Source organism: Peromyscus eremicus, chromosome 13, assembly GCF_949786415.1.
Source record: "Peromyscus eremicus chromosome 13, PerEre_H2_v1, whole genome shotgun sequence".
NCBI lineage: Eukaryota > Metazoa > Chordata > Mammalia > Rodentia > Cricetidae > Peromyscus > Peromyscus eremicus.
The window spans coordinates 60,524,190-60,548,499 of record NC_081429.1 but is presented as its reverse complement, the minus strand read 5'-3'; the positions used below and the strand labels follow the sequence as shown (position 1 = coordinate 60,548,499).

At 48.8% G+C, this 24,310-nt stretch overlaps 1 protein-coding gene across 1 annotated transcript in view; it reads right to left on the bottom strand.

The window, feature by feature from the left end:
* Window positions 1–715: 715 nt before the first annotated feature.
* Window positions 716–24,310, bottom strand: part of Stat1 (signal transducer and activator of transcription 1) — a 40,749-nt gene continuing 17,154 nt past the window's right edge. Inside the window, exons 10-25 of the mRNA XM_059278681.1 lie at window positions 22,937–23,095; window positions 22,217–22,309; window positions 20,096–20,155; window positions 17,279–17,308; window positions 17,098–17,191; window positions 16,183–16,224; window positions 14,215–14,298; window positions 13,619–13,717; window positions 12,598–12,733; window positions 10,940–10,989; window positions 10,248–10,342; window positions 9,257–9,402; window positions 7,525–7,710; window positions 5,520–5,595; window positions 4,541–4,640; window positions 716–1,373 (exon numbers count right to left, since the gene is read on the bottom strand). Coding sequence (XP_059134664.1) covers window positions 1,359–1,373; window positions 4,541–4,640; window positions 5,520–5,595; window positions 7,525–7,710; window positions 9,257–9,402; window positions 10,248–10,342; window positions 10,940–10,989; window positions 12,598–12,733; window positions 13,619–13,717; window positions 14,215–14,298; window positions 16,183–16,224; window positions 17,098–17,191; window positions 17,279–17,308; window positions 20,096–20,155; window positions 22,217–22,309; window positions 22,937–23,095 — 1,465 coding nt within the window. The 3' untranslated portion in view covers window positions 716–1,358. The remainder of the gene's footprint in view (window positions 1,374–4,540; window positions 4,641–5,519; window positions 5,596–7,524; window positions 7,711–9,256; window positions 9,403–10,247; window positions 10,343–10,939; window positions 10,990–12,597; window positions 12,734–13,618; window positions 13,718–14,214; window positions 14,299–16,182; window positions 16,225–17,097; window positions 17,192–17,278; window positions 17,309–20,095; window positions 20,156–22,216; window positions 22,310–22,936; window positions 23,096–24,310) is intronic.

Below are 24,310 nucleotides of genomic sequence, written 5' to 3'. Positions count from 1 at the left end.
GGTGAGCAGAAAGAGGGAGGCCTCTGTTTCCATCCCAGGAAAGGGCTGTGCATATGCTTCATGCAGCACACACTTGCATTGGGGTCTGAAGTGGACTTATCTCCAGCTGAGTGAAGCAAAAGATTATGGGACAACACAGCCATGGTGACGGTGGAGGACAGCTACAGCTACGGAGGGAGACAGGGCCTGTGACGGGCTGCCCAGGAGAACCCCCCCAACCAACGCAACACCTGAGCCACTGGACTGGGCTGGTACCACTGAAGAAAGTGAAAAACTGGCACACGCCATAAAACATGGTCCCTCAGAAAGGTGTCTGACAAAACAGGACAGACCATGGAACCACTTGTGAATGTAATGTCTGAAAAACACATTTATCGGTGAAAAATAGTTTTCAGTGCCTTTCTATGGGATGTGTTTTGAAATTATTGGATACTCATATTTGGCTAATGATTCAAGTCGGTTACTACTTTTTCCAACTTTACGGCTAATTAAGACAACCAGCTAAAAACAATAAAGACAGCCCATTTAAGAATATGAATTAAACTGATAGGTTTATCTATATCTGTAATTTCAACTTAAAAAAATAATTTGCCTTAAGAAAGCTAGCTCCCTTAATGGATGTGCAAAGACAGTTTTATTCAACCGATGACTGGAATGACAGCAGAAACCACTTAGCTTGGTGGAGTATATATTAGGCAGAAGCTACTTGTCTTTCTTCTATGGGTGTTTAGTTTCATTTAGCCATAACCAACAACAAAGCTAATTCCCTGAAGAGAATCGTGTCTTTAGTTTTACATGGCCAACACAGAAGACATAAGAACACAACTGTTTCCTCCCACTCAGATGAAGGATGTCCACTATAGTTTGATATATCACTGCATGTAAAGTTGGCTTTGAACTGTGCCATAGGTAAACTTCCAGCCATAAAGCAGAGTGGACATGCCAGTATCTTCAGGACAGAAATATCCTGTATCAAGAAGGTTCCCCATAACTGTGTATCTGTCCAGTGATGTGTAGCAGTTGAGCACTGACTACGCAGCCTTTACTAGATGTTATTATATTCCTCACCTTTCCCAAAACACTCGCATTCTAGTCCTGATGCCTTGGGTGGATCTCTGGTCTTTTGTTCACAAAATCTACTTTTCGTAAGTGGCTTTCCGTTTCACCTTCAGTAAGATGCATGAAGTCCTTCAGAGTAACAGCTTTCTAATCAGAGAAATATCCACTTGCTATCTGCAGGGTGCAACAGACGCGTTGTTCTTCCTTGCATTTCCCTAGAAATACAGCATGTGAAGGAAGAGTAGCAGGAGGTAATCACAGATGGGAAGGAAAACGTCTCCAAAGAGAGAAATTCGTGTTTATACTGCGTTCATCTGCAAAAAGACAAAATACAGTTAGGTTCATTACACGGGTCCCATGACATGCGATTCATGTATGTGACACCATTGCCCTTGGAGCAGGAGGATGCTCCCTACAGCACATGACCACCGTGGAACCAGAAGGGCCAGCATGTCCCAGCCTCCCTGGACTATCAGGGCTGCTTACATCACCTAAACGGATGGGTTATTGCTCTCTGGCCTGCTGGATTAGTTTTGTGACCTAACCCAGACAGACTATAAAGCTTTCTGCTGTTAGGCAAGTCTGAGGACAGAATAATGGTAAATCGGCTCATTCAAAACGAATGTGAGGAAACGCTGAGCCCTATGCCAGAGAGAGAGAGAGGGATCAGAAGAAATGATGACTGGGTACACAAAATAAACAAAGCCTGTGTTCCGGATGTGGGCCAGAGAAGTACCATCACTAGGAAGCACCTCAGCTCCCCACCCTCGCCTGCCCAGCTGCCCTGGATGCAGGAGCTGTCAGTAAACGGTCCCTCGGAGAACACTGGCTCGCACTGACTGACTTCCATGCTGGTACGGTTCCAGATGTCTCCAGGACGGCTGTGTCCCCTGGCTGCTCTCGAGACGTTGCTGACACCGCCGTTGGAGGGTACGTGTGTGCATGTGCTACTGGCACCATCTGTTCTAGAGGGCAGACGCCGGGGTGCTGCTAAGCATCCCTCAGTGGACAGGGCGGCCCCACACCAAGATTCTCCAGCCTCGGATGCCAGAAGAACTAACCACACAGAGCGCTAGACCAATAAAGCCTCTTGAGTTTTAGGAAAGCCATTTCAGATTGAAAAGCAGGTTGAAGGGTTTGCCTCTTAGGCTGCAGTCTGGTTGAGGGCACAAATCTGAAGTTAAAATGGTGTACTGTAGGAGCAGGGGGAGGAAGGGGGAGGGGGGGTGGAGGCCTGTATCCAAATCCTGTCACTATGTGATTGGCTTATTAACCTCAAGTTCTTCATGTACTAAGCTGGCTAATAATGCCTAACACACAGGTTTGGTCGAAGAAAGCATCTGTGAAATGTCCAGCCCAGCAGAAGAAAATGGTGTGGGTGTGAGCTCTGGACAAGGGCCTCTGGAAAGTGAACTGGTTCTACCCCAGCTTCGAGAGGCAAGTCTATTGTGTGGAAATGTTAGACTACATAAATACCACACCATAGAACACCCTGGTATACACGGACAATCACCTCAGGAGCCTGAGTGCCAAGGCTGGCCTGGTTAGCAACTCTCACTGCCTCTTTAGTCCATGGCTGCCACCTCCACACTTGGTGGAAATAAGCCAGCTCAGAGTCGAATTCACCTCAGAGTACACACCTAATTCCATTTGTTTTGTGACCAAGTCTGTGTAGCCCAATATGGCCTCCAACGTGAGATCCCCCTGTCTCAGCCTCACAACTGCTGGGATTCCAGGCAGAGCCCTCTCACTTAGCCCTCACGCTCTTACTCCGAGTTAAGGCAGGACAGACGTCATGAAGAGTCCTGAGGACGGAGCTCACTGTGCTGAAGTTACGCTGCTTCAACAGGCCAAGCTCATCCTCACCTTGTCTGATTGGAGCAGGGCCTCCGCTAGAGTCTCAGTGATCGTTGGGGGCTCACCTGGAGACTACTACGTACGATAAGTGGATATTTATCACACACTCATTTATTATATCTACATATCCTCTGTATCTATTCCATAAATCACACAAATAAAATTGTTAGGACAGAATGGCTACAGGGGGCATCCAAAGACTACAAACCCATTTCCTGGAATTTGTTTGAGGGTGGAAAATGCTCCCGCAGCATCCCCACTCCAGTACATTGGAAGCAGTGTTCCTCCTTGCACAAACGGAGGAACTAGCGGCTTAGTTTTTGTGGGTCAAGGAACAATGGTGATGATAGCTGGAAGTCTGTATGCCAAATTCCAGTCACAGCTTCCTACCCAGCTCTGCCTTGCCTTTGCCTCACTGGAGGCAAAGAGCTCCCGTCTGGCACACAGTGGCAGTGGTGATGTGACATGATTTTCTGAGCAACAAAGGACGCGTAAAAGCTCACCCCAGTTTTGGACCCTTTGATCTATTTTACATTTTCTGAGTCAAGCTTTACCATTACTCCACTTTCAACTGAGGTTTACAAAACACTTTTCACAGTCATGTCAGGACGCTACTTTACACAGACTGAAGGCTCACTCCGCCAAGAAACAGCAGTATTTTGTGGTCATGCACTAGCTGAGCATTTCTCTACAATCAGGAAGATCTAAGACAGTATTTTCTAAGCTTTTTAGTCTACTTCATGAGGTGTTTGAAGTCAAAGTCACACATGAGGAACAAGCATCGCTGAGGCGACACTCAGGCATTCCCTGCACACGTGAACGTCTGTGTGAGAAGCTTGACACCCATGTTCCTCACCCTCTCTCTCCTGTCCCCTTCTCTGACTCTCTCATCACTGAACACATTTTTGCTAGGCACAAAGTACACAGTGATGAAGAGAGGCCTGCCATGGCTAAGAGAATTACTTTTGAAAGCGTTAAGCAAGCTTTGGAGATGAACTGGCCTAACCCCATGTGAAAAGGGGGCTTAAAATTAAACAGCATCAGCAAGACCGCCGGTTACCCAAACAAAACATGTGGGATGATGGATCTCGGCCGAAAGGCAAGTGGTCCTATTGGATCTGCTGAAAAACATTCTCCCCAAAGAAGGGTCTCTCTTTTGCAAACACCATGTTTCTATTTAGGTCGTGAAACCCATTAACTCTCCCTCTCTGAATCATTCATCAAGCCCGTCCTTCACAGCCCCAGAAGCTGGCAGGATGAGTTAGATCTAAGCTACAAAGCATGCCAACAGGCATCCGCCCCTTCCTAAGGATAATGCCTTTACAGAAGCCCCGGGTAGACACATCTGCCTCTGAACACTGTGGCCCTTAGTGTGTGAACTGTCCACATAGCTAGACCTTTCTAATTCATAGAGGAAGGAAATGTGAGCACCTGGATACTAGGGATAAAATCCTGCTGATCATGCAGCTACCTTAAATACAGGTTCATCTATTTAAAAAAAAAAAAAAAAAAAGCCCGTTCCTTGGCTCTGCCCAAGGCTGCTCCTCACAGACAGACTTCAGATCTGCTGCAGTACGCCTGTTCAGGCTTTCTCAGGGTAGGAATCGCCTGGCATGGTACTCACCATACTGTCAAAATCAGGGCCCACTATCCGGGACATCTCGTCAAACTCTTCTGGAGACATGGGAAGCAGGTTGTCTGTGGTCTGAAGTCTAGAAGGGTGGCTAGAAGAGAGAGAGAGAGGCAGTGTTAACACCCAGTTACGCAGGCAGCAGAGACACTACCTTTTATCTGTGATTGAGTGACCACTTTACATTTTCATTTCAGGAAAGCATGTCTCAGAGAGTGAAGACCATGGGAGGTTTATGTCCCAGCCCGGCCCCGGGGTATACGCTAGACGTGAGTGAGCAACTGCCAGACTGAAGCCTACACCACTGCTGCCTGGGTGAAGCCTCGGTGTGAGCGTGTGTAGTGTCATCCGGGGATGGCAGGCTCGCGAGGCTTACCCTGGACAGAAAAGCACCGGGGGAATGTCTGGGGAATCCCTCGTCCCTACCTTGAGGGTTGTATGCGGATAAGGCTGCTCCACAGAGTGTTTTTACATGAAGGCTACATCCATTCACCCCAAGACAGTGCCGCAAGCCAAAAAACTGACAATGACTTTTCCAAAACTTTCTACCTTTTGTGGAATGAAACAACAAAATAAAAGCAGGTGGAGAAGATGGATCTCAGTTACGACCTCGGCCTTTTCTTGATCGAAAAGAACTACTTTCCCACTCATCCATTTTTGTTTCTTTTATTCATACTTTTTCAAAGTATCAGTTTGGGGAGAAAGTATATTCCTCACATACAGCTTTGTTTTATTTTGTTTATTGTTGTTCTGTTTGGGTTTTTGTTGTTGTTGTTGCTTATCTTAGGCTGTAAAATGCTGGTAAGCAGTCACACTGGGACTAGTTAGGATCTTTCCACAAAGTCCGACTGTGGTGGTAACATCAACTACAACAGAAAAGCAAGCTACGGGCCAGAGCAATCAGTGGGCCCCAGCCAGGAGCGAGGCTGGCCTGAGGAGGTTCGAAATATGTCAGTCTTCTGTGCTCACTTACACTTCAGACACAGAAATCAACTCAGTCTTGATGTATCCAGTTCGCTTGGGGTCATCGAGCTCCATCGGTTCGGGGGCTGGAAGCAAGCACATCACGTATACTTCACATCAGCGGAAATCACATGGCACAGAACAGTTGCTCTGTCTTTCTGTCTGACTTGACAGCCTAGTGCCCTGAAACTTTATGGGGTCATGACCTTCCTGCCTAAGTCATCTGAAAATCCTAGTGGGAATGGAGAACCAACCAGGAGAAGGCCAGGGGTCTAGCCGCTTTCCTCTCCCCCAGGCTGTGAATCTACAAGAAGGTGAAGGAAGCCCAGACGTGCAAAGGTCTTGCTGGTCTCCTGATGGAATACGCACAGCTGTGGGGTAGGTTAAAGGTACCTTTGCTCCATAGTCAAGGGACTGCTAGTTAGACTTCAGATTTCAAACAGCTATTAGCTGGGTGGGTTTAATTTGAATTTTTCCAAATGTAATCCCATGACCTGAGAGGCAAACTTGTATTCAAGGATTCCTGTCCACAACAGTCCCAACAACAGGCTCTAATAAGTACCTGAGCCCACCTGTGCTGTAGGCCGCAGGAATATATCATAAGAACTCAGCTGGTTATGGCAAAGTCACTACCTGGAGGGATCAGGGAATTCCTCCAGAGGAAGCCAAATCCCAAGGAGTTTTTGGTGTTACTTGGCTTGTTATATATCAGCTGTATTCTGTTATGAAAATCATGTGTGCCTTCATAGTTTTCCCAATTGACTTTTCCCTAAGAAGGGCTAACAGTGTGGACTGATCACTCTCTGGACATACACATTCCAGGTATTTGGAGAACAGCCTCAGGAAAGGCTTTCTCTGGGATCAGATATCTCCCTTGGCCACTTTCAAGGACTACAGGAGACACCGCCCAGGTGGGCCCCAACTTCCTAGGACTAACAGTGATAGCAGCCCACATACAAGTCTCCTGACTTAAGGTAAATTCCACAAGGGGACACTGCCTAGGTCAGGTGGACGTTAAGTAATAGCTTTACACAATTTAGCTCGGACCCTCCCTTTATATACTGGGACTTCCAGGGCACAGGACGGAGAAGAGAAAAGAGAATGGAAGAACTAGATGGGTAAAAACTTGAGAGGAACAAACTGAGATGGGGAAGAACTAGATTGAAGGGCTAGAAGAGAGGACTAGAAGAACGAGATGGAAGATGAGGAAGAGCCAGATGGAGAAGAACAAGATGAGAGAGAAGGAGATGGGAGAGAAGGAGATGAGAGAGGAGCTGATAGGGGAAAGAACGAGATGGATGAGAACCTAGAAGGGACAGAACTAGATGAAGGAATCAAGATAGAACCTGGAGGGGACAGCAGATAAATGTAAGGAGAAATTGGGCTAGAAAGGAGCTAAATATGAGAGCAGAGTATAAGCTTGTAACTGACACAGAATAATAAAGTATATGGACTAAGGAATTTCATGTACATAGATTCATTTCTTTTCATCAAAGATTAATTATCAGCTGGTTGTAGATTCTTCTCGGACCCTGGGGGGGGCTATTGAGGGGCTGGACCCCCTTAGTCCCCGATACACCTGGATGGACCACTCACTTATCCTGGACCTTGGCTTCCTCCACTTTAGCCCAAGCAGGCTACAAGAAATTAGTTAGCTTTGGTTCCTTTCCTTTTTATCCTTCTGTGTGGAAAAAGTGATAACAAATATACAAAACCAGAAACGGGCCTTTCCAATATCCTTAAGGATGTATTCATTTCTTACTATCCACATCAGGCCAAGTGATACACTTCCCTAACTTCACTGAGTTTACGCTATTTTAAAAAGCCTGCTCCATCAATTCAAAAGTGACGGGTTGGTAACACTAACAACATGGGGTGGCATTTTGTCACCATGATCCACTACAGGATGGTGAGCACCAATGTCATTTACTGAACTCGTCTGGGAGCAACTGAACTCCCGGAAGGAGCTCACTGCACTCTTCCTCACGGGGCACGGCAGCTTGCTTCACACTCACCTTCCTTTGGCCTGGAGTAATACTTCCCGAAGGCATGGTCTTTGTCAATATTGGGGTACAGATACTTCAGGGGGTTCTCTGGAATATTCTCAGCGGCCATCACTTTGTAATTGCGAATAATATCCGGGAAAGTTACAGCTGAAAGTTCTTTCTTCGTGTAGGGTTCAACCGCGTGGAAGTCGGGTTCTGAAAGGAGGAAATAAATCAGTGAGGCTCAGGGAGCACCGAGCACCTCAGAGAGGACGACAGCCCTGTGGACAGAGCCCGGTGAGAACCAGGCACAGCCTGCAAAGTCTGTGCACCCAGGGCCTCCACAGACTGACAATCCTCCTTCAAGGAGGAAAAGCAAGCGCTGCCTCCACTGTGAGTTAACTTGTTGCTCTCTGGTCAGGGTCTAATTCTAGCCCAAAGCTTGCATCCTTAACAAAGCAATGCCTGTCTGCAGATAACTAATCACTGTCCGGGTCACTGGGCTCAGGCTGCAGATCACGTTAGTAAAGATCGGCTCCCTCCCGACTTTTTCTTTCATATTGAAAAACCCTATTTTTTTTTTCCTTTTTTGGTTTTTTCGAGACAGGGTTTCTCTGTGTAGCTTTGCGCCTTTCCTGGAACTCACTTGGTAGCCCAGGCTGGCCTTGAACTCACAGAGATCCGCCTGGCTCTGCCTCCCAAGTGCTGGGATTAAAGGTGTGCACCACCACCGCCCGGCCGAAAAACCCTGTTTTATTAAAACAAAACCAAGACGCAGCAAGCTGCTTCTTTCCCCCATCCCCCCGGGTATAAGCTGCGCCTCAGTCCTCTGGGTTTCTGAGGATCCTGTAGCCGATGCTGCCCTGCTTAAGCTTTCCCGGTGCTGAGTGTTTTCCTCTTTGATCAGTCTCCTCGCCCCATCTCTCAGTGGGCTTGGGAAATGAACTACAAGGAAAGAGTGAAACTGGGCAGACCCCGGAGTCCACTGCCCGCACTAAGCCTCATTCCAGACCCCAGAGTCCACTGCCCGCACTAAGCCTGATTCCAGACCCCGGAGTCCACTGCCTGCACTAAGCCTGATTCCAGACCTCCTGCCTTTTTTCATTAGGGGAAAAAAAAAAAGTAGAATCAGAAGACTATCCCTTCTTTCTGAATCTAAAGTCCTAGGGTAATCCAGCTCCCTTTCCGTAAGTTGCAAGCCATAAGCAACTATCAGTTTGTTAGTATTACTTTTCCCATCTGTTCTGTTCTATCACAGGAAACCTGTGTGTAACACCAAGGTTCTGGAGTGTTTTAGTCACTTAGCAATCTAAGATACGGCAGGCAGAGACGAGGGTAGGCGGAGCTGCACCTCATCCCAGCAGCCTCTATAACAGTGCATGAAGAAACCTGCCTCTCACAAAGCCCATCCTCACCCAGGCAAGGTATCCTGGAGCGAGTTGAGCCTGAAACCTTACAGGATGGGAAATGTGATCCTTCCAACAACTGGGTGCAGACTGTATTGACTCTTAGCCTTGATCTGCAGGTAACAAGCCTGAGCGAACGGAAAACCTGGGCTTTGAAGTGCGTCATTTCCACAACATGTTCTGGGCAGCCTGTCACCAGTGCTCTAGGTGGTTTAAGACTCTCGTGGAGAGCTCAGGCATGTACCGTAGGATATGCAATTTCAGTCCCAAAGCTACTCAAAAGGCCCCATCTGCAGTGACGGACTCAGGCATGCAAGCGTGCATGGCGGGCCTAAATGCGCGGACACTTCACTCACCGCCTCCATTCTGGGACCGCTCCACCCATGTGAACGTGATGGCCCCTTCCCGGGAGCTCTCACTGAACCTAAGCAGGAACGTCCCTGGCTGCTGGTCCTTGAGTAGGGCCCGTTCTCGCTCCTTGCTGATAAAGCCCATGATGCACCTGGACATTAAAGAGGTCAAGGGAACATTTTGTATTTCACTCATGAATTTAATTTTCATTTCAACTTACAATCTGAGAAACGGCTGCCACTTGAAAACAACATATTATAAAAATGTATACTTTCAAAATGTTTGACTGGGACGTAAGCCTCAGCCAGCCTTAAACATGGATTGGCTCAAGTAAGCATCAAGATGAACGGGCACTGGTGTGAAGCTCCATAAGTGACGGGCCTTCTACTGCGACTCTGATTTTAAACACCGTGAATGTCTGCATACGCATCTCACACCTGAGATGCAGCCTCAGATGATACATTTTCATACGCCAGCACCTTTTGTCAACTGAAAACTATTGTTGAGATATCAGTTGATCCTGGGAGCAAATGAGCTAAACACCTTTTCTTTTATTGTTGTTGTTGTTGTTGTTATTATTATTATTATTATTATTATTATTATTATTTTAAGACAGCGTCTCACTGTGTAGCCTTGGCTGGCCTAGAACTTGCTAGGATCACAGAGATCACCCTGCCTCTGCCTTCAGAGTGCTGAGGTTAAAGGTATGCACCACCCCACTGGTGGGTTTTGCTTCTTTATAAGGGCACTACAGTAAATATTGACAATTCTTGTAGGAATGAATGAATACATTAGTGGCCCTTGGAAGCTTTTGTTTTAATTTAGCTTTTAAAAAACATATACATACATCCTAAGACGTATCTTACAAGGGTCCCCTGTGACACAGCCCGGACACCACGTAGGTGTGCATGTCCATGAGGAAGACAGAAATCCTTCCATCTGATGAAGCCCAGCCCAGACCTTGTCCACGTCCGTCCGGCGCTCAATGGCCCTTACCCATCATTCCACAGGCACAGCAGGTGCTTCTTAATGAGCTCTAGGATGGTGTCGATCCAAGGCCAGAAGGAAAAGTTTTTATCGTTGATATTTTCCTGCAAGTGCAGAAACGCACATTTGGTTAACCAAAGCAGTGGCTTGCCCTGCCCCTTCCAAAGAGGCCCAGCCCAGGCATGAGTGGCAGGCGTCCCTGAGTGGGGGATGCCTGGGTCCCTCGCCTCTGACTGACTTACAGGTGCTCTTCCTTTCCCTAGAGTCCTCTCCCAACTGCAGCACCCCAGTGGAACTGGAAAACAAGAGCTGCCCTCACACTAGTAGAGGCCAGCGTGAGCTGCTCAGCTCCAGCTGGTGGCCCCTGTGTCAACATCCTGTGCCAGTGCCCTGGGCCTGGGCAATTCCGCACAAGTCACTGCACACATTTCACATGGCCTTAGGCAAAAACCCTGCTGGCTAAGAGGTGCTGTGAGGGGCTGGAGACTGTTATCGCCCAGGCAGGTGCTTCCTGCCGGGCTTGGCTTGGAGACGACCTCCTGAACTGAAGGAAAGTAAACAGCTTGCTCTAGGGGTGTGAGGGGGAGCAGATAAACATGCCAGAATAAGCAAACAGTGAACTACCACAAGGAGAAATAAGAAAGCCTCCCCAGAGTGGAAAGAACGCAGGATCACAGCTGTAAAGCCCACGCAGCACCCACCTTACAGAACCTTGTCCACGGAATAAGACCGTCAGGGCCAGGGTTAGGACCTAAGGAGGGAAAAACTGGTCTTTATCCTGGACTGTAATTGACCTGACGCTCTAGTCAGAGCGGCAGTTTTGGAGACAGGACTTTACTGCAAAGGACGACTGTGTCATGGTTGACTCTGGTACGTTAACCGGAAATGGATCAGGAGTTACACAGACTGCGTGGCTACCTTAGAGTCGTCTAAAACCTATGAATGGTCGTTTTATTTTGTAAGACTGGGGCCCCCCTATGCAGCCCAGCCCAGCCTCACACTCATCACCCCCTCCCTGGCCCCTGCCTCCACCAGCGCTGAGATGACAGACACGCACCACCGTGACTGTCGGCTGCCCGGATTCTAACGGCATGAAGCAATGGTGGGGATTATTGGGCATCTGATTATGAAAGTATGCCGAGAAAGCTGAAGCATTAAAAAGCCCTGCCATCTGCTGCCTCTTAGCTCCCCTTCTCGGAGAGAGGACCAATCTCTAAATCTCGCTACATGACCCTGCCTTCCAAGCTGATCTCACTCTGGCATGATCTGTCCGCCGCCCCCGCCCTCCAAACTCACTAGTCTTTCTGGAGAAGCCCTCTGTCCCACCCCCATCCAGCATCACTTCCTGTTGCTCCCATAACTGCCTACATGAAGTCTCCCCTACCAAAAGCCCTGTAGATTAACTGAAGAGTTTGAAGTAAAACCGAGATCACCCCTCAGTGATCAGCTGAACTGGTACTCGATTCTATCTACAAGCTTGCTTTAGACTTTGGTTCTTTCCCTCCACCTTCTCACAAACTGGACAGTGACTCAGATTGATGCAAACTATAATCATGATGAGCTGTAGAAATTAAACCAGCACACGGTCTGAGCTATGTTAAGTCCACTGCCTTCATTTAAGAAAATCACAGATAAGCAACAAGCAGGAAAAAAAAATCCTTGCATCCCATCAAATGCAGATACAGAACGAGATCTTAGACCTCTGTTAATGTGCACATTTGAGAGAAGGTACTGCTGAGGGCCACCCGGTTGAGAAGGGCCACTTCCGCTGCGTCTACACCACCCTGCTACACAGACAGCAAATCCAGACAACAGTGTTGATGGAATTTTAAAGACACAGTTCAGATACTCACAGTTCTGAACTCACAGTTCAGATCTTCACTGGAAGATCTGTCAGTGATGACCGAGTCTTTTCTTCATCAGCCACTGCGAGAGAATTAGCTACCATGGTCCAGACTCTGCCTGATAACAACACTGGCCCTGCCTCCTGCGACACGGACCCGCCCTGACACAAGAGTCCGGGGCTTTTAAGCCTAGAACTTGATTCTGCGTCAGGGACTTTCCTCGTTTACTCCCTAAGGACAAGTCTGATCTCATCTGTCCATCAATAACTTATTTCGGGCTGATGTAACATATTTTCATAATCTAAAAGCTTCCCCTTAAGATCTCGTCTCGGAAACGTTAAGGGAGAGGTGGGATTCACTTTTCCTTTTCCAGGACTTAATTTTGTTTTCAAAGCATTAATCTCACTTGGCTGTAATTAAAAAGCCACCCGATTTTTAACATTCTCCCACCTTTAAGAAACAGAGAATAAAGAAAGATGGGAATAAAGCTGACGGGAGTCGCGGGTCCACCATACCCAGAAGTTTCTCTCCCAGCATGCTCAGCTGGTCTGCGTTGAGACCTCGCTTGGTGACCGACGAAAACTGCCAGCTCAGCACCTCTGAGAGCTGGGACCAGCGCGCACACGGCGGGTTCAGGAAGAAGGAGAGATTCTAGAAAGAAACACCCAGAGGCTGGGGTTACCAAGGAGCCACTGGCCACAGGCAGCACAGGTGCAGCGTGCCCCAGAGCTCAGTGCTAGCTTCTGTGACGCACAGGCTGCCACGGCTGGGGATGAGAAGTCCCAGAATTAGAATGTCAGCATCTGTTTACTCACTAACATTTACGTATCGCCCCAAAAACAACACTTGAGGCAACTTTGTGGTCGCAGATTGGTGTTCCCAAGTGAGACGGAACAAAACAATATTCTGGCTTTTTATGGCCGCTCACAATTGTTTTGGTCCCTCTGGTTTTTGAGTTTTCGTGACTTTTGTTGGTGGCTTCATTGTTTAAAATTGTGCCAAGCAGTGTGCTGATGTAGTATGATGTAGGCACAAGGAAGCCAGGCGTCCGTTACGGAGAGAATGCATGTGTCAGATATGCTTCAGGCAAGCATGGCTTACAGAGTAGGTGGTAACAAGTCGTCAAACATCAGAGAAGGTGCCTTTAAAAAGAAAGACACTGAAGAAATGCCGTGACTGGAGGCCGACAGCAGCTGAACTCTGTATTTAACACGAGTTCCTGGCTACTTTAGAGCACACAAGTATTTCACCTAATGAGAATCAAGTAGCCAACCGGCAGTCCATTCATGCTCCAAGAAAACGGCACGTTCACTTATCGAGAGCATACATCTTAAAACAAACATCACCACCAAGAGACTCACTCCACAACCAGAGAGATAAAGTCATGGACTGCCTGAGTTCATCCACAAGGCAGGGAAATCACCAGTCTGCCCACGTCTGACTACTCCCCAGTCACTGAAGATCCTCAGTGGTGCTGCAGGGTAACCATGTCTTGGGTAACCATGGTACTAACTAACGCGAACGTGTTTTCCATACCCTGGGTTCTGTCACCAGCATGTTGTACCACAGGATGGACGCCCAACCGCTGGGGAGCTGGCTGACGTTGGAGATCACCACGACAGGCAGAGAGGTGGTCTGAAAGTGAACGAAGACCTTGAGATCACTGGAATCACAGTTCTAACGCTCAATGGTGGCTCTCTCCATCAGAACATTCCTTTTACAAAACTTTAAAGCTAATTCAAGTCTCAAGCTTCCTAAATCATTAATGTCAACAACCTAGTGTTTGCAGGAAAAGATCACCTTGGGGACAAGAGAGTTGGCTCAGCAGTGAAGGACCCAGGTTTGGTCCCCACCCCCACATGGTGGCTCATAACTGTCTGTAACTGGGGTCCCAGGGGATCTGATGCCCTCTTCTGGCCTCTGCAGGTACCAGACATACATGTGGTATACAGACATACATGCAGATAAAACATCCACACACACAGAATTTTTAAAATAATAAAAAAATCTAAGGGGATCGTCTATTTTTTTTTTTTTAGCAATTAGGTAAGTTAACTCTGAAATAAAAACTGAAACACAGAACTAGAAGTAAAAATAAAGTGCATTCTCCCTTGGGAAACTGTAACTCTTACCTCAAGGTCAATTACCAAGCCTGGCTGGCACAGCTGGGTTTCAAAGCTAAGAGAGTGAAGTTCTTCAGTGACAATGAGAGGTCCCTTGGGGAAGGAAAAGAAAGCAGCTTGATCACTGATCCTGCCACTCTCAAAACCCAAACAGCTCATAGAGATCCTAAAGTCCACTACAGTCCAGAAGACTTCAGAGCACAATAATCTACCCCAGATTTTATTGTTCCAAGCTCCTTGGTGTTCCCTCAGAGGTGTGTGTAATTATGGCAAATCTATTTAGAGAAAGAGACATCAATGGGAAAACGGCAACTCCAAGTGGGTTTATCCTCTTGACTGCCAGCCGTCTGCCTGGCGGTGTGGGGGTGAAGGCAGAAGAGTGCATGTCTCACATGTGACAGTCTCTACTGAAAGGACCACCTACCCCACGGAAGCTTGGTGGTCATAAGTGCATTGGTTTGGTAGAAAGGAATCCTTTTCACAGGGCAGTGGTGGCGCATGCATTTAATGCCAGCACTCAGGAGGCCGAGGCAGGTGGATCTCTGAGTTTGAGGCCAGCCTGGTGTACAGAGAGAAATCCAGGACAGCCAGGGCTACATAGAGAAACCCTGTCCCACCCAAAAAAAAAAGAAAGAAAGAAAGAAAGAAAGGAAAAGAACGGGATCGTTTCCAATGTGCCTTCATCCACATCTCTTCTGTAAGTATCACACTGTGGTGTTGGAATTACAGAGGTAGCTGCTAGACCTGGGAGGCCACAAAGACAGCTAAGGAGCAAAACTCACTGGAAGGGTCTATGCTGCACAGACCAGCATTTGTCTCATTGTTCCAGTGACCTCTACTGGTCACGACGTGGAATGACAGCAAATGGTGTCTGCACCAAGAACAACTTCAAACCAGACCAGAGGCAGACACTGTGCCTCTATCCACCTCACAGTCTCCTTTTCCCCTCCCCCCCCTTCTTTTTTTCTTTCTTTCGAGACAAGATTTCTCTGTGTAACAACCCTGACTGTCCTGGAACTCACTCTGTAGACCAGGCTGGCCTCAAACTCACAGAGATCTGCCTGTCTCTGCCTCCCTAGTGCTGGGATTAAGGGCGCGCGCCACCACTGCCCAACCATCTTTCATTTTTCAGTCACCACCAACGTAACTTCTAAGGCTCAGGCTGTAAAATGGGATCTGTGACAAGGCAAGGCTACTGTGTAGGAGACTCAGTGGCCGGGACCCTCCGCAACACTAGGTCTTCAGTATCAGCCACTGTGCTGGCTAATTTTATGTCAACCCGACACAAGCCGTAGCCATCTGAGAGGAGGGATCCTCAACTTAGAAAATGCCTCCCTAAGATCTGGTTGTAAGGCATTTTCTTAATTAATGACTGGGGGGGGCAACCCATGGTGGGTGGTCCTGGGATCTACAACAAAGCAGGCTGAGCAAGCCATGATGAGTAAGCCAGTGAGCAGCACCCCTCCATGGCCTCTGCATCAGCTCCTGCCTCAAGGTTCCTGCCCTGTTTGAGTTCCTGTCCTGGCTTCCCTCAGTGGTGAGCAGTGATGTGGAAGTGTAAGCAGAATAAACCCTTTCCTCCCCAACTTGCTTTTTGTTCACGGTGTTTCGTCATGTATGAAACATCGTGTGTTTCGTCATAATTAGTACACATAACTAAGACAGGCATGCTGAGTCTCCCACTCCAGCTTTTCTGTGTATTCTTAGTTAAATCATGCTGACTTCTGGGTCTCCGTTTCCTCACCCAGGTAGGAACAATAACAAAGCCCACCATGCCCAGCCAGTTGGCTGTCTTTGTGGGTCCAATGAGACTGTGGGTTAAACTGCCTTCCATCCAAAAAGCACACAGGCAGAGCATTTTCACCATCCCAGGACACCCCAAATGCTCTTCCCTGTCAGGCCTGAGGACCTCTGTGATGTGTCCTCTCCACACACATCAGTCTGGTTAGGACCCACTCACAGCCCGGAGATGCTTACCTCATTGGTTCTGTTCCCAGCATTTTTCTGTTCTTTCAGTTGCTATAAAAGAAGAAACCGAATGGCAAGTTAATCGTCACAGTCATATCCTTATTCGCAAATCAGTCCCTAGTCAGAACTAGAAAGAAAGACGTGACAATCTCCGCAGAACAAGAGGGAAGCGACTCCTCCAGCAGCCTGGTGGGATGTGGGAACGCTGACGGAGATGACGCCCAGAGCCAAGGCCCTGCTGTGTGCAATGGTACATCAAGCATCATGGCCCCAGGCTCACGAAGCAGCTTCCTGTCTGCCTCAGTGGGCTGGGCTCGGCACTCCAGGCCGACTTAGTCTCCCAGTTCACACTTCAATCCTGGAGGTTTAAAGGGCTGTTCTGGACACTCTCCGACACCCAAGCTGGACAGAGGAGCTTGTCTCACATGTCGCTCCCTAGCGAAGAGGTCTGTGGCTCGCTCACAAGTTGGTACCCAGTGAACAAGGCGTATTAACCTCCCTTCAAGCTCAGTCCAGCACTGGGTTCAGGGAGGCAGAAGGAAACACTGCCTTTCTACACGTGGACTGGGGCCTCCTCTTGCAACAGCGGTAATCGGGCTGCCACACACTTGGAAGGCGGGAGAGGTGGAGACGGAGCATGGGAACGGTTTCCTTGGGAACACAGCAGGAACCATAGCGACTGCTCAGAGACCGAGATGGTGGGTGCTTATAGAATCAATGTGTGTGCCAGTTTATGAAGAACTTTATGAGATCAGTACAGCCCCAAGAGTGTTTCTGGAGAAAGCCTGTCAAAAAACACATCGAGGAGGAACAGGATCTGGAGAAGGACCAGGATGCCATGGCAGGGGAAGTCTAGGGGCCAGTACACCATGAGGGTTCCAAGGGACCGGAGGCAGCTTTAAGACCACAAAGCGCTCTGCCTACCAGGTGTCGGAACTCCGCTGCCAAGCTTCCATTGGTGGACTCTTCCATGTTCATCACTTTTGTGTGCGTGCCCAGAATGTTGAACTTCCGGAACCTGTACAGGGCGAGACATAAATCATTAAAACACTTCGAACTACAAGACCGACAAGACAGCAGAGCGCAAGAAAGACATCTCACCTACCCTTTCACTGTGTTCTTCTCGTTCACGTCTCTGTGAAAAAACAAAACCATGCGAATTTGAAGTAAGTTTTCATAGATGCACATGGTGACACAGATTTATGTATAAATAAAAGAAAGAAGGTAATGCACGGGCCGCAGGTGGTCCGTAGCTACTTCCTGGCCCACTTCCCTCTTAGTTTACTCAGGAAGTAATTCTTTTTCCTCCACCTCGGGAAAGGAAAGGAAAAGGAGGAAATGAGACGAAAGGAAGCCAAGAGAAACCTACGAGCAGGGTGCACGCAGACGACAGACAGGAAGACCACGGGGTCCAGGCCAGCCACAACCGGTCTCACAAGAACACGAAATACACACAAAGTAACAACGTAATCAATATTCTGCGCCTGCGGTCCACCTGTCCTTTGGTTCATTCATTTCCTCCCCACTCACATCGGTAAGGCCAAGGGACACCAAATGACCGAATGATCGCAGGCAAGAAAGCCATCTGCCCTGCATCTCTCTCTCATACAGCCTGCTACCAACCCTAAACCACAGCGCACTGAGGGGTGAACTGTTCACGGGTGTGAAGAACTCGGTAAGCTACCATGCTTCGTGTGCACCCTCTGCACAGGCACTAGCCAGCCACAGTCAGCAATGCTCTGCTGCCTCAGAGACATAGAGTCTGTACCTTATTCTCTATTGTTTTGAGTGATCCCGAGAAAATACCAAGAAACTCAACCACCTGGGGAGTCGGACAGTTTAAGTTTGAAGTCTGCGGTTAAATGTTTCCCCTTTTTCTCTCCATGCTGGTGACTAAGCCCAGGACGAGGCAGTCTCCTAAAACCCGAAGTCAAAACCGTGGAAGATTTTCACACAAATATAAACCCAGTCATTCTTGTCACGCTGCGCTTTGCTACAGAGACCATGTACTGAAGGCTCGGTCCCCAGTGATGCTGAGTGCTGGGTCCTGAGGAGGGGGGTTAGGTCACCAGGCCCTAGAAGACCAGCATTTCCATTGTAGAACAGGTCTGTAAGGACAAGTGGCTTTCTCAGCTTGCTCTTGCTTCTTCTAGGTGACTGTCACGGGCAATTCTGCCATGTGATGCCATGCACAGGCCCCTAGCAGTTCCCTGACACCAGATCTGGGGTCTCCTAGCCTCCAGAAACCTGAGATAAATAAACCTCATTTCTTTAAATGTACCCAGTTCTAGTATTTTGTCCCAGCAACACAAAAATGAGCTAAGACAGTCATGTTCCCATCAAACAGCATACAGCAGAGATATATGTATGTGCAGCTCACTCACAAAAGTTCACTCTTCCTTCTATCTCAACTAGAAGGTCAGTGTTTTTAGGAATAAAAATTTCCACAGAAGGGACCTATTTCCTCCCTGTGTAGGAAACGCTTGGAGATACAAAGCCGCCGTGGGAAGTCTCAGAAGGAAAAGCAGAACTAGAATAAACAGGAGAGACAAGGGACACACAAGGAAGAGGAACTGAGCTACAACCTGGTGTGTGATGAGCTTCGGGAAGTGCCCCAGCGTCTCGGGCCTGGACTGGCTCCTAGCAACCCAGGGAAGGCAGTGAACTGTGCACATTCCAAGCGAACCTCCACGGGTCTTGCCTGCTTGCCCTCATGCAGAAAGGCCAGGTCCGTGGAGACGAACCCAGTAATCCACTGAGACCCAGATAGGAAGGAGGCCGTGCCGGGACAGCCAGTCCCACTCGCTGAGACCTCAGACAGCTAAGGAGACCGTGCCAGGTCAGCCAGTCCCACTCGCTGAGACCCCAGACAGCTAAGGAGGCCGTGCCGGGACAGCCAGCCCCACTTGCTGAGACCCTAGACAGGTAAGGAGTGAGGAGGCCGTGCTGGGACAGCCAGTCCCACTTGCTGAGACCCTAGACAGGTAAGGAGTGAGGAGGCCGTGCCGGGACAGCCAGTCCCAATCGGGCTATACCAAAGGACTACCTACAACTCACAGAATGTGAGCAATAATAAGCTTTGAGGTTTCAAGCCACTGAATTCTGGGGATGCTCTGCTACACAGCAAAAACTAACTGACACACAGAAAAACAAAGGATGACCACAGGGAAGGCACAGGCAGAGAGGGCAATGAAGAACGCTCTTAACGGGGTGGGAAGAAACAGAAAGCTGAGGAGGTGGATCTGAATCATCCCATGTCATTTTGAAAGGAGCTAAACCAGCACATAACACAATGTAACAAAAGCAGCAGGTGTCTGGGGCGGGAGAATGTTCCTTAACCGTAAGTGGTGAGGCTAGGTCAGTGCTAATGCAGATGTAGCCTGAGGGCAAACAGGATGAGGCTCCTTCATCTGGACTGCCATAAAAGATCCTGTCCGTGACTGGGCTCCCACCACTGCCCAGAGGAGACACAAGGGAACACCACCTCACCCCACCCCCGATGTCTCTCACGCCACTCCAGAAACAGCCTCCCCAGAAACAGCCTCCCCACTGGCTGCCCACCACAGCCTGGATCTTTGGGTGTGTGTGGGACTAAGGGCCTCTTCTCTGGGGCTGGCCTAGCAGGTGTGAAGTGCCAAGTCCTACTGCTTTAGACCTGATGACGGCCATCGCCTCGCCTCTGTTCTTTATTCTAGTCTAGAAAGCTCTCGGCCCTCAGGAAAGGAACTGGTGATGTCACTCTGCTAGGGTGGCCTGTGATGGCCCTGGGGTAGCTCACAGGAGCCTCTCCTCATGGGCCAGTCTCAGGACCTGCAGTCCAGCCCTGGGTCCTGGGAAGAATGTCCACTCTGTTTATTTGACGGGGAAGTTAACAAAACCAGCATTTTAAACAGTATCTTAGATGAAATGAAAGAAATCTTACTTATCAAATGAGACTTTCACTTTCAAATTATAATTCAGCTCTTGCAATTTCACCAACAGTCTGGAAAGAAAAATAACAGTCATTACCTTAAAAAAAAAAAAAACTACTGACTAAAATTATTATTATGCAAATTCCCCAGCTGTAAACATGTATGTAACGCACTCTCCTCACTTCTGGATTGGGCGATTACAATGAACTGACATGTTTGTACAGCCATCTGGCTCTTCACCCTATGTGCATCTGTAGAATCAATTCCTAGCTGACGATGCCAGGACAAAACTCTAACATTAAACTCTAAGGGAACACAGCACTGACTACATTCTAACCAAAAGTTAGTGAAATCAATGCTTTCATAGAGAACCCCGCCAACACAGTTCCAACCAAAATCCCCACTTCTGACCAGTACTGTACGGACAAAAACTGAATATCACTCTTCACAAAATTTGTATTTAATTTCCTGTGCTATTGGACAAAATGTAAAGCTCCACCGAGACATCAAATTACAACTACTACCCACAGTCAGAAAAAAGCCGGGTGGCACCTCAACATTGGTGGTGTAGAAAGAGACCAGGATGACATGTGCCCCTGCTCTGATGGCTAGAGACTCTGGGGGGTACTTGCAGCCTCTGATCAGGAGCAGGTGACAGGAAATTTCCTCTTTCCTATCAGTTGTGAGTTCTAGGTTTCGCTGGTGCTTATGTGTGCTACTGTAACACTGCCTGCCAGAGAAACAGCGTCTGTGCACCCACAGCAGAGCCCTGTAGGAGACAAACCCAGCTCTGCGGGGTCTAGACAAGCCCAGCTCCGTGGGGTCTAGACAAGCCCAGCTCTGCGGGGTCTAGACAAGCCCAGATGTGCGGGGTCTAGACAAGTCCAGCTGTGCGGGGTCTAGACAAGCCCAGCTCTGTGGGGTCTAGACAAGTTCCGCTCTGTGGGATCTAGACAAGCCCAGCTCTGTGGGGTCTAGACAAGCCCAGCTCTGTGGGGTCTAGACAAGTCCAGCTCTGTGGGGTCTAGACAAGTCCAGCTCTGTGGGGTCTAGACAAGTCCAGCTCCGTGGGGTCTAGATAAACCCAGCTCTGCGGGGTCTAGACAAGCCCAGATGTGCGGGGTCTAGACAAGTCCAGCTGTGCGGGGTCTAGACAAGCCCAGATGTGCGGGGTCTAGACAAGTCCAGCTCTGTGGGGGTCTAGACAAGCCCAGCTCTGTGGGGTCTAGACAAGCCCAGCTCTGTGGGGTCTAGACAAGTCCAGCTCCGTGGGGTCTAGACAAATCCAGCTGTGCGGGGTCTAGACAAGTTCCGCTCTGTGGGGTCTACTGCTCATCCCAGAGCAATACTTACTGAATGCAGCCAACCCCTAGAATATGCTGAAGCAGATACAGAGCATCTCTACAACTGCAGCAAGGAGAAAAGCAGGCTACATGCAAATATAATCCTAGTTTTAACAACTGAAACGCTGCATGCCATGTATTTATGCACATGTGTCTACATGTGAAACATGCACACATGCGTTTTTATATTTACGGACAGAATTATGGGGGGATAGACATGGGTTGTTTACCACAGTTGTCCACAGATATTTAGATCACAGACCACTGGTACAGCCTGGTGAAAGATAGGAATTCACTCACAGAAAAATGCGGATGCCATAATCTACTATTTCAGTGTCTACGTGGGATTCACAAAGCTCCACTACGAGCCTATGCTCATCAGGAGGCAGGCTTCTGGGAACTTACTTTCTCTCATACACATTTCTGAAATTCTAAGTTCCTCTTACTCTGAAAATGCACTATTTTACAATTAGAAAAAAAACAGGCACATGTGTATATTTGCAACTATACTAGTTATTGTTCTATTTTGAGCTAATCCTTGGCTATTCAAAGTAAGAATTCGTATTAAAATGCCTACTAGAAAACTGTTTTCTCTAGAGCACTCTACAGAGCCATTTTATAGAAGGAAATTAAAGGGCTGGATGTGGTGGTGCACACCTGTTATCCCACCACTTGGAAAGCTGAGGCGGGAGTATTGTAAGTCTGAAGAAGTCAGGGTGAAAAAAAGGGGGGGGATATTAAAGGCACAAACTCCAGGACAGGCAGCATATGGAACTATGTTTTCATTACCTCAACTTCACAGTGAACTGCACCCCAGTCTTCAAAACCAGCGGCCTCTGGGGATGAGTTGGCATACATGGCTGTCGTTCCACCACGAATGAGCTGTCAACGTCCAGGAAAGCATAGATAAATTAGCATTTCCATCAAAGTTGAGGCAGTAAAAAATAAATGAATGATTTTTTTCCCAAAGAGGAGGTAGGTGGGAAAACTGAAGGACTGAAAACATTGGAGAGAGCCTACAAACTGGGTAAGAAAAGTAAAGTCTGCCCTAAGTGTGGAGTGGCCTCCAGGTCACTGCGGGAAGGGGCCCTGAAGGTGCAGCCTGAGGGAACCGTGTGGCTAGCAGGTAATGAGGGACCAGCCCTGAAGCCTGCTGTGGGTCTCAGAGCCTAGGTGGAAGGGCTGTGAAGGGCTGGGTTGGGAGGCTGAGTCAGGAGAGCAGAAGATGATACGAGAGCCTGGCAGACGACGAGGCCGCAGTACAGGGAAAGGGGGAGAGGCATTCCGAGGTCAGACTTGCGGAGGTAGACACAGACTGGCTGAGGAGCAGAAGGAAAGAAAATCACTGCACTTTCCCTAGGAAGCCAAAGGAAGGAAGAGGCATCGATTGGCAGGATCCAGCCTTCAGGCAGAATCGAGTGCCAGTAAGAAGCTGCACAGCCCATCACAGCCTTCCAAACTGAACAGGCACGGTGTTCTCCTGGACAAAGCCACTCCTCCCGGGCTCACCTCTGGATGAGCTGCTGGAAGAGGACGAAGGTGCGGTCCGACAACACCTGCTTGTTTTTTGTAATGGGGTCCTGTTCGTAGTTGAACTTCTGCTCCAACTCCTCCAGCTTTTTAAGCTGCTGGCGAACCTGCTGCAGACTCTCTGCGACAATGGTGAACCTGGGAAGGGACACGACGTCAGTCTCCGTGAGCCAGTCCCAAAGCAGCCCGGCTTAGGGGGGGTCGCAGAATCGACGCGTGGTGTTAGACCGGGAGATGGGGGCCCGTGGTAGCTTCACACTCACTTACTTGTAGAGATAAAAAAATAGCACTGAAGAGTTACAACACGGTCAAAGACCTCTCTCTACGCAGTTCTGAAAGCCACTGTCCTGGACTTTGTGTCAACCTGACACAGCTAGTGTTTTTTGGGAAAAGGAACCTCAATGAAGAAAGAGCCTCCGTCAGACTGCCCTAGGCAAGCCTGGAGGTATTTTCTCAATCAGTGACTGATGTGAGAGGGCCAGCCCACTGCGGGTGGTGCCAACCCTGGGCTGGTTATCCTGGGGTGATAAGCAGCAGGCTGAGCGAGCCAAGGGGATCAATCCAGTGACAGCACCCCTCTCTGGCCTCTTCCTCAGCTCCTGCCTCCAGGTTCCTGCTTTGGGTTCCTGCCCTGACTTCCCTCCGTGAAGGAGTATGACCTGAGAGCTGTAAGCTAAAATAAACCCTTTCGAAGCAGGTCTACCAGGGCAGGGCTCCGGGTGACCTCTGACTTCAGAGTATCTAGGATTCCCCAAGGGCAGCACACGGAGGACAGAGAGGGGACCAGCAAAGCCGATGCCTTCAGGTGGCATTGCTTGAAGGAAGGGCTGACACCACAAGGCGTCCTAGAGACACTGTGAGGGGCTGGGGTTGGGGCAGCCTAGAAGAGGAAGGAAAGACAGGAGAGGCGGCTTCTGAGGCAGGCACGTGGGAGCGCTACGCTACTCAGAGAGCCAGGGCAGAACATCTTTGAAAACACACCTTCTCCTCCTGGGGGCTTTACAGCTCGGAGCATTACCAGGGGGCTCCTCGGCAGGACATGAGAAGGTAAGAGGGTGTCTGGGGGAATCTGCCCAGTGTCTCCTGGAAGATCCCTTCAAATGGTGACTCACAGAGAAAATGGCAATCTACATACTGAGAGTCAGTGCCACTGAAAGGGGTCTGTCACCTGTGGCAACCACCACGTCTCCAGACAGCCCAGGGCTGGCCAGCTGAGGGCCCAGGGAGGCAGTACCCTCAAGGTGCAAGGTCAAACAGGGTTGGGGAACTCTTTTCTACCAATGAGCCATTTAGGACATACAGACAATTTACAGAATAAACACAAATGGCTGCATGTTAATTTTAACTTAAAAA